Raw genomic sequence first — 10,006 nt, forward strand, 5'->3', positions numbered from 1 at the left:
TTAACCACTCAAACAGGCTTCTGCTATGAAAATGTGACATTCTTCCTGTCTACTCACATGGCTTAATAATGAGGCCTTCTGGATTTGCCTCTTAAAGGAGCAGTACACCACACCCAGCCTTTAATGCATGTATTTCCCCATAAAGTGTAGTTAACACCCAAATTAAACAAAGTTTGTGCAGAGGAAGGACATGGGTCCACAAATGGGCCTGCATCCTTAATTACCGATACTGGTTGCACCTGTGACATATAAAGGAGACACACACCTGTGGCATCTTATAGATATTTAAGATGTGAGGCATCTGCTTCGAGTTATGAGAGGTGAGTCCACCAATGATGGCCATTAGCGTGTATGGCTCACTACAGATGTAATTAAGGGTCTTCCCCTTTGTTGGGAAAAGGAGTTCCATAGTGCCAGAGCAGCTTCCCATTTCATTGTAAGCATTTTGACTGAAGATGGAAGACAGTGTTGTGTTGGGTAAGAGGTTGGAATTCTTGTTGATCTCATTCATAGCAAATGAAAAAGCAAGAACTTGGTGGTAGTAATTTGGCACTAGGCTGGAATGATATTTTAATGAAATACCAGGCATGCAGTTATGCAAAGTATCTTATCTGAATTACTATCCTGTGCCCCTATACTCACAAAGCCTAGTTTTGCTCCACCCCTATTTCAATTATCGTACTTTCCCCATCATCATTCCCTGGGGAGGTGAGGTGATTTGTTCCACAGTGAACCCTCCTCAGTTTCTATCAGCTTTCTGCCCGTAATGAGTTTAAAAACAGCTTTGCAACCTTTTTATTTCAAGTATCCACAGTCTGGATCCAGCCGAGTTCAAATGGAACCCATCTCTGTTGTAAACACCAGGGCAGGTTGTCCCAAAATTTGGCTTCCAGGATCTCAAGACTATATTCTCTCATGTCATTGGTGCCAATGTTCACCACAACCATTGGCTCCTTCTCAGCACTATATTCTTTTATCTTCTTTTATGTTTCTTATACTAAGTGGAAAAAGTTCTGCATTAATGCAAAATGAATCTGTCATGTACCAAATATTCTGTCCTGATGAATGTAAGGGCTCAGTGGTAGAACATCTGCCTTGCATGCAGAAGACCCCAGATTCAAGCCCTTGTGTTTCCAGAGATTGGGAAAGATTCCTTCCTGAAGCACTGGAGAGCCACTGCCAGTCAGTGTAGACAATGCTGAGCTAGATGGACCAATGGGCCTGACTCAGTAGAAGGCAGCGTCCTATATTCCTAGAAGCTGCGATTTCAGCCATAAAATTTAAATAGCCTATATGTCTATAACACAGGCTGCTTAAATTTAGTAGTGGAAGGTTCAACTTCTTCCTCAGGACAGAAACTTTGGTAGTGTCCATATTCACTTAAAACTATGCCTTATTTTCAAGAGATGTAATATCTTCAAGGATTCATTCACTGATGAATTTAAAAGCCCCATGATATAGGCTGCTAGCTTTGGGTACCGAGAGGTTCAGTTTTACAAGTTATAGAGCTCAGTATCAAGGTAGAACTGTGAGATTGCAGTGACCATAATTTACTTTACAATTATGTTTTGAAGCAAACCAGGATGAAAATGGAGGAAATAAATAAAACACATGAACAACAACCTTTCTGAATAAACAATTGTATGAAAGGTTTGGATTTCCCCAACTACACTTACTATCATTTTTTATCAATGCATTAAAGAACAATAGTTCTCTCACTATTAATTTGGAATTTTAATTCAGCCCTATTGCTTACTACAGTGGAGGCTGGTGGCTCCATGTTAGTGGGGTTGTGGAATCCACTCTGGTGGGTGGGTGGGTTCTGGAGCTGGCCAAGCTGCTGAAACCTTATAGGTTTCCACTGGCCTCCACTGACTTACTATACACTTTTTAATTTTAATTCAGCCCTATTTACTTACTTGACAGTTACTTCTGGATCTGGTGTTGTAGTATATGGGATCTCTCTAAACGTGTGGATTAAAAAAGAGACAAATTCACCAATGACAATATTCTCTGGTATGCGAGAGCCATTTGGAGCCAATGTCTGCTGATCAAGCCTCTTGTCCACATTCTTGCTGACAATCTGAGGCATCTGCAGCAGCAAAATGAGAATCATCAAGGATGCCCATCTGGCTATTGACAATTCTTGTCCCCAGCTGGACACATTCATTGTGACAGATACACAGAACAAGACCAGCTCCAAAACACACACACACACCTCAAAACCCCATAAGGGTTAATTCTCAAACATTTGTTTGACATAGCTCTTCCAAAGAGCTGTGTGGGAAAGGTTGTTTTGAAACTCATATTTATAGATGGAGAGAAGCATTTCCCCAGATTCTGCGGTGGGTTCATCTGTGTTTCTTTCTTTCTGATAGCTGTGGGATCCCACTTCAATTACATGAGGGCTGTGATTATGATAATAATGAGGTAGATAATAACCTTTTCTAAGATTCTCACCTCTTGCCAAAGTAAAGGAAACTTATTTAGCATCTTTATATCCAATGCCTGCTAATGAAATGTTCAGTACTGGAATTCATGGCATGCTGGGTACTATAGTAGGAGAGGAGTGCTGCTATAGTTAAGGTGAGTAGCAAAATAAGTTTATTTGATTACAAGTCTCACAATTCTATGACTTGTAGAAATAGTACATGTTGGGGTAATAACATGAAACTTGGGATACCTGATCTACAAATTTCAAACCAATCTGATTTAAAGTGCCACAGGTACTACAAGTTAAATATAGAGAACTTTGCCACTTTTGTCTGTATTTCTTTCCAATTTTGGTGAAAATCACTGATATACTTTCAGGAATACTTGACTCTTAAGTCACCTTTGACAGCCTTTGGCTTGAGGGATCCTTGGGCCTGCCTTTTAGGCCTGGCATACACACTTTGTGAAAGGTGGACAGTGGGGCCCAGATGCGCAGGTAGGGTTCACATACCTAAAGCTCACTTACTAGGGAGGGAAATTTTTCTCCCAATCCTTGGATGGTGAGCCACTGAATGCAGCTATTTACATGCCCAGCAGAGTAGAGGGATGCTTTCCTCATATACAATAATTATAAATCACATGCCTATACTTATATAATTTGGTTATTGTTTGGCAGATCATCTATTGTTGTATTTGAATAAATATGACTTTTCCACCATTACTCTGCCATATGAATCTTCTACAGTGGTGTGTTGGCAAATAAATTGCAAAAAAACAGGAGAGCCTACAAAGCCAAAACTACTAGGAATTATAATCCTTCTAAACACTTTACGAACAGCAACAAGCATTCACTAATAGGAAAAAAACCCTTTGCGGGTTAAGAACATACCAATAGCCAACAGATATTTCTATCAAACTTTAAAAAGCAGGGAAATTGGGCAGCTATAGTGAATACACCAGGGGAGCAGAAGACCTGACCTCCTCTCTGAGATATTGGACTGCCCTACAAATTGGTCAAAATACAAACACCATTTGGGTTGGTCTTTCACAGTCCAGTCCACTTCCTGTGTAGCTTGGAAGAATTTGGTAGCATGTGCCTCTGAGCATATGGTGAGTGGTGGCAACACCTGCCATTTCCAAAGATAGACAATTTCCTGTGTTACTACTGTTTCAGCAGAGTATCTAACCTAGAAAATTATATTTCTCACATTATTCATCCTAGAAGTCTGTGTCAACATTATTTTTATTAATTTCAAAGCCTTTTTATTAGTCAATGTCATGTGATGGTGAAGACAGCCTTTTGTGTTTCAAACTGGACGTTATGTTCTATTTCTATTTTGGGTGCATTAACCGTTGAATCTGAAACTGCAATTTGATGTAAAATCAGATTGATTACAATATGTTGCTACTTCAGCAATGACTCTAGCTTTAGGAGAAAACAAAATTGGCCTGCCCAAGATGCATGTTTTTAGCCTGCTATATTTAAACCACTTCATTTAAGGAAAGGTGGGCATGGTCAATTAAAAACATACAGCAGAAGGTAATGGGCAGTCAGGAGATGAGCGGGTTTGAATGCAGTGGTTCCCTATTTGGATGACTTCCTGTTTGCGGGTAGGGCTGGCACGGGTGAATGCCAACACCTGATGTCACAGTTTAGTGACCTGGTGAGGGAACTGGGTGTTCCCTTAGCTGCTGAAAAGACAGAGGGTCCAGCCCCTGTTCTGACATTTCTAGGGGTTCAGATCAACTTGGTGTCCCAGTTTTGTAGGCTGCCCATGGAGAAGCTTGAACTCCTCCAATTTAAGATTAGGGAGATTGCAGAGGCCAAGAAAGTATTTCTTTCCACCCTCCAGGAGCTGGCCCGACACCTGAACTTTGCATGCAGGGTTGTCACACCAGGTTGGGCATTTTTGCAAAAGGTTTATGATGCCACGGTGGGGCTTTTGTGGCCCCGACGGCTGCATTGTGTGCTGACCTGGCAGTGTGGTCCTCTTTCCTGCAAGATCTTAATGGACTATCCTTTTGGAGGCAGGACTGCCTCCTGGAGGCGGAGTTACAAGTCCAATATGATGCATCAGGGGCTTTTGGATTTTGGGTAGTTTTTGGGTCTTCCTAGTGTAATGGGCTTTGGCCGCAGACCTGGGTTCTGGAAGGGCTGATCAAGGATCTGACCTTTCTGGAACTTTCCCTGATAGTAGTGGCAGTCTATTTGTGGGCTGAATGGCTGTGGAACTCTGCAGTCCATTTTTGGTGTGATAACATGGCTACAGTCCATGTTATCAATTCCCTTACATTCAGGAACACCAGAGTTATGGGCCTTGTCTGGTCTTTTGTTCTCCAATGCCTACGTTTTAATGTGCTTTTCTGGGCACGACATGTTCCAGGCATTGACAATAGTGTTGCTGATGCTCTGTCATGGAACCAGATGGAGCGTTTTCGTCAGCTGACGCCGCTGGCCAGGGCTCAGCCGGAAGCCATGCCCCCACGATTTGGAAGATTGGAGAATGGAGTTGGAGATGGCCATAAGCCTATCCATTGCCCCCAGCATGCTTGCCAGCTATCAGAGAGCAGGTAGGTCACTTCAGGAGTTCTAGGCCCGCAGGGGCTATGCTCCATAGTGGCCTATTCCAGTGAGTCATCTGCTGGAATTCCTGGTGGATGGCAGGAGGAGGGGCCTGTCAGTCTGAGCACTTCAAGGTAAGCTGGCGGGACTTTCCTTTATGGCCAAAGCTGGTGGCTTTCAAGACCATTCAGGGGACTTTAGCATCCATAGTATGTTGGCTGGGTGGGCTAGAGAGCACCCTGCTACCCCGGATCCCCATTGCCCTTTGTCACCAGACCTTTTGATGGGTTTGTGGGGCCAGTGAACAACAATATGTTCATTGAGCTATGAGGTCTGGCTGTTCCAGGCAGTGGCCCTCACATTGTTTTTTGGAGCATTTCAGATAGGAGAGGTGGTAGCTGGGTCCAAGCTAGACCCTTCCCAGCGTGCCCTCCTGCTGTCAGATGTCAGCATGGAGGGGGTTTGTGCCTACATTAAATTAAGGAGGTCCAAGAATGATCAGAGCTGCAGGGGCCAGACTGTGATTTTATCCCCTTCCTCTGTACCAAACCTCTACCCTGTGTGGGCTTTACAGGTTTTTCTAGGGGCTAGGGCAGCCTTTCCCAACCAGTGTGCCTCCAGATGTTGTTGGACCACAACTCTGATCAGCCTCATCCAACATTGCCAATGGTCAGGAAAGATGGAAGTTGTGGTCCAACAACATCTGGAGGCACACTGGTTGGGAAAGGCTGGGCTAGGCAATCGGGGATCAGATATTTGTTTATTCATGAAGAGGGGTCTCCCCTCACAAAGTATCAGTTCCAGGCTCTTACAAAACGGGCTTTGCAAGGTCTAGGAGAGGACCACTCGGGGTTTGGGACCCACTTTTTTGGGATTGGAGCTGCTTCTACAGCAGGCCTTGGGTTTTCTCAGGCAAGGTTGCAGGCTGTGGGATGGTGGTGGTCATCTGGGGCTTATAAAGGCTATATTCACCCTTTTGGTGGGCCGGAAATCCGAAAGTCTAACGAGTTATAATTTATTTTGACAGGTTTCTGGATGGGAAGGAGCAGACACGCATCCTAATATGTGGCCACAGCATGGTATTCTGGGCAGGCCATCGGGCCACGAAGTTACACGTGGGCTCACAGCCAGGCCTCAGTCAGTGGGCTACAGTGCAGTGCCTTGGAAGGCGAAGGATGCGCTGGGATGGGCTCCTACCTGCATTGTTCCAGGAAGGTTTAGTGCAGGCAGTTCTGCATGTTATGGTCATTCAGCTGGGGGGGAATGAACTTGGTGTGTTGAAGGGCAGGGCCCTTAGTATACAGGCATGTGAGGACATGCAGTTTATAAGGCAACATTGGCCTTTTGTACGTCTGCTTTGGTCAGACATCCACGCAGGGATTGGTGTGGTGTGAGGGGCCCAAAGGGGATAGACTGGGCATGGAGGAAGGTTAACCGGCAGATTCGGTTGGCTCTTCTTGAGCATGGGGTTTGGCTATTCCTCACCCACATATACAGTATTCTAGGGTTGCGCTTTATAGGGCCGATGGCGTTCACCTGACAGATGCAGGGAATGACATCTTCTTGGGAGACCTGCAGAGGTGTCTGGAAGAGGTGATTCTCAGCAGTGGGGTAAAGGGGGACTAAATAGAGATTTGTCCCCCTTTTGTGGTGGTAAGGTGCGGGAGGGGAAGTAGGTAAGGACAGCTAGGTGCCCCCCTTAGGCACCTTTGGAAGTGATTGGTGGTTCCAGAGGCGTGTCTGTCAAGGCTTTACTGCCCAAGGGCAGGATATGGGCTGCTTCTGGGGCCAACGTACCTCATCCACCTGGAGTTGTATGGCCCTGGGGGATGGTGATGTGGGAAGGCCCCCCTGATCACCTACAGGGTGTGCCAGGGTAAGGGGTAAGCAGAGGGGCTTGCCCTTGCCCCAGGAGGGGCTGGTCGCCCGAGAGCTATATGGCCAGCTGCTTGCTTATAGACAGTTCCCACACCTAGGTTTTCCCTCTGCAGGTCACTTTAAAAGGGGTTTTGTTATAGTTTTAATAAAGTGGCCTTTTGTTCAACCCAAGCTGCTGTGTCTGTCTGATTTCGCCCCTTGGCTGCAAGTACCTTGCACTGCAAATTAAAAAAGGCAAGTGAAGTAAATTGTGAGTAGAAATGGGATATCAGTAAGATACCATCAGATACCATAATTCTTTTTTATTACTAGCTGATGTCTGGTGTTCAGTTCAGGCCTCAGGACAATAATGTAGAATTTGGGGAGGAAGATACAACCCAGTAATCCAGCACTAGAGGCCAAGACGGAGAAGATCTCCACAGCCACCATGTATTTCCCTTTGGTGCTCAGGTAGGTGGGGACAAAGGATAACCAAACACTGCAGAAAACCAACATGCTGAAGGTAATGAGCTTGGCTTCATTAAAAGTATCTGGCAACTTCCTGGCAAAGAAAGCCACAGTGAAGCTGATGATGGCCAGAAGCCCCATGTAACCCAGGACAGTATAAAACATGGTGATTGATCCTTCATTGCATTGAACAATGATCTGGCCAGTCTGGGAGTGCATGTCAAACTCTGGGAAGGGAGGAGAGGTTGCCAGCCACACTGCACAGATGCCAGTTTGAATCAGAGTACAGAGGAAGATGACAGAGACTGCCAATCTCTTCCCTACCCATTTCCTTATCTTGTTGCCTGGCTTGGTAGCCATGAAGGCCAGAACCACAGTGATGGTTTTAGCCAACACACAAGAGACAACAAGGGAGAAGATGATTCCAAACACTGTTTGACGCAGAAGACAACTCACCTTCCCAGGCTGCCCAATGAATAAGAAACAACATAAAAAGCAAAATAAGAGGGAATTGAGGAGGGTGCATGTGATGTTCCAGTTGTTGGCTTTGACAATGGGACTATTCTTATGTTGAATGAAGATCCACATTACTACAAGGGTGATAAAAGAAAGGAAAAGAGCAAACAAAGCCAAAATTATTCCCAGGGGGTCTCCATACGATAGATAGTTTATATCTTTAGGGATGCAGTGATCCTGGTTCTTGTTTGAATGCTGATCCTCAGGGCACTTGTTGCAATGGTCTGCATCTGAAAGTTATAAGTCTCAATAGTTAAAAATGTATATATACTCTCTTAATTAAATTGCATCAACTATTTAATATTGTGGTATGAAATCTGGGTTTGACCCTATTTTTCTTGAAGAAGAATGGAATCCCTTCCTTTCAGAACTGATATCATAATCAAAATGTTTTAAGACAATAGTAACACCGGATGGTCCAGGAAGACCAACAGGTTTGTACTCCACATGTTTTTTTTGTCAATAAAGTTTGAGCACTCTGGTCCCTTGGAGGGTGTTCCAGTAGAATAAAATCAATAGGATTCTCCATGATTATAGAGCCTCATCCTCAGAAGGCTTCCTCTTGGATGTACGGCAGCCTCCCTGCCCTTCTTGCTCTGTCATTGGTGCTCTGACAACAATGACAGAGGGCAGAATTTGGGTCTATGGGATTTGGTGAGACATATATTCAAAGGGAGAGAAGGAAAGAGGGATGAGTAAGGCACCCATCTCTAAATTTGCTGACTGGCAGTGCTCCTGGATTCATTTCTGTCACCAGAAATCCCAGTGACCTCAATGGGTAACAGTGTCTCTTTAAGGCAACTATGGCTGTTACTGGACTGAGATAGCCTTGCTATTGTGTCATCCATGCACTTGTACAATGTGCTGGTAACCTTTGGATTGGATTGCATTGCCCCCAAAGTTGGCCTGGAATCTGCAGCTAATACAAAATGCAGCTACATGACTGCTAATTCTCTGTTTCAGCAGGTGGAAATCTGAAGGGACCACATTGGCATTTTGGAGCATGGCCATGATTAATTAATTAATTGCACAGCCACAGACCACATGGTTTTATTGCATGTTTTTAAAGAGTTTGTTCAAATAGTATTGTCTTTAGAACTTTTTTGGGGGCGGTCTTATTCTTCTTTTTTCTTGGACATCACGTCTATAGCTTAATGCTATGAAGCAGTATATAGATTTTTCAAATAATAATAGATAAGGCTATCATGTTTATGTTATGCCAATGTTGAAATGACTTTAACGTTTGTCTCACTAGTTCTACAACCAACCAGTTACTGTGCTCTATAGAAGGTGACCTCTGCAGACAGGATCTCATCAGGAGGTCCATTGCATACAATTTAGGAATCAGTCCATTGCTGCCCTTTACCCTTTGGAACTGCTTCCCATTACATATCAGCCATTTCTATTATATTTTCAGCGGCTATTGATGACCTTCATCTTCCAAAAAGCCTTTTAAACTGACATTTTTATCCAAGTCTATATCACTGAGAAGCAATTCAAAATTGAATTAGATAAATTAGTCTATCTATCTACACAGTATCAGTTAGGGAAACATTTATTTACAGTAGTTTACCATACAAGTGAATACAAATTGGTAAAGGTATGAACAGACTCCATGAAAAGAATTATATCTGAAGGGATGAGAACACTCTTTCTAAGGTCTTATATCAATGATGACCCATTCACACATCAAAGTCATAGTGTGAATGACGCCTTTGCGAAAATTTATGTTACAGAGATATAGACTACCATCTTTACATAATGCAATATCTGCTTACCTGTCAAGTTTGAAATCATTCCCTCAGAGCACCGTGGACAATCATAACAACAAATCTGTTCCCCCTGTCGCACGATCCTGTTGTGTCCAGGATGGCAACTCTCAACACATGTGGATGTGGGTAGGATCTAATAATATTCAAAAAGAAAGCAATTAGGGTACAGACCAGGGTGGTGATCCTCCAGCCTTTGAGCCTAGTCAGGGCCAGCAGGGGTCCTAATTTGGCATGCTATGATGTTTTCCCCAAGCCATGTCTATCTGCCCCCATCTGCCCATGTATGACTTCAGATGTGGGTCAGGTAAAAAGCAACAACTGGGAGCAAATGGGCCTTCTATTCTGCAGTATTCTAATTTGGCACCAAAAGCATGACCTACCAGGATTATTTCCACTC

At 44.0% G+C, this 10,006-nt stretch overlaps 1 protein-coding gene across 1 annotated transcript; it reads right to left on the reverse strand.

Moving 5' to 3' along the window:
- Positions 1–7,156: 7,156 nt before the first annotated feature.
- Positions 7,157–9,679, reverse strand: LOC133367439 (vomeronasal type-2 receptor 26-like). The gene is made up of 2 exons (XM_061591542.1): positions 9,616–9,679; positions 7,157–8,067 (listed from the first exon to the last, which is right to left on the reverse strand). Exons 1-2 carry the CDS (start codon positions 9,632–9,634, stop codon positions 7,157–7,159), a joined length of 930 nt encoding a protein of 309 aa, XP_061447526.1. The 5' UTR covers positions 9,635–9,679.
- Positions 9,680–10,006: the final 327 nt, after the last annotated feature.

Source organism: Rhineura floridana, chromosome 11 (genome assembly GCF_030035675.1).
Source record: "Rhineura floridana isolate rRhiFlo1 chromosome 11, rRhiFlo1.hap2, whole genome shotgun sequence".
NCBI classification, from domain to species: domain Eukaryota; kingdom Metazoa; phylum Chordata; class Lepidosauria; order Squamata; family Rhineuridae; genus Rhineura; species Rhineura floridana.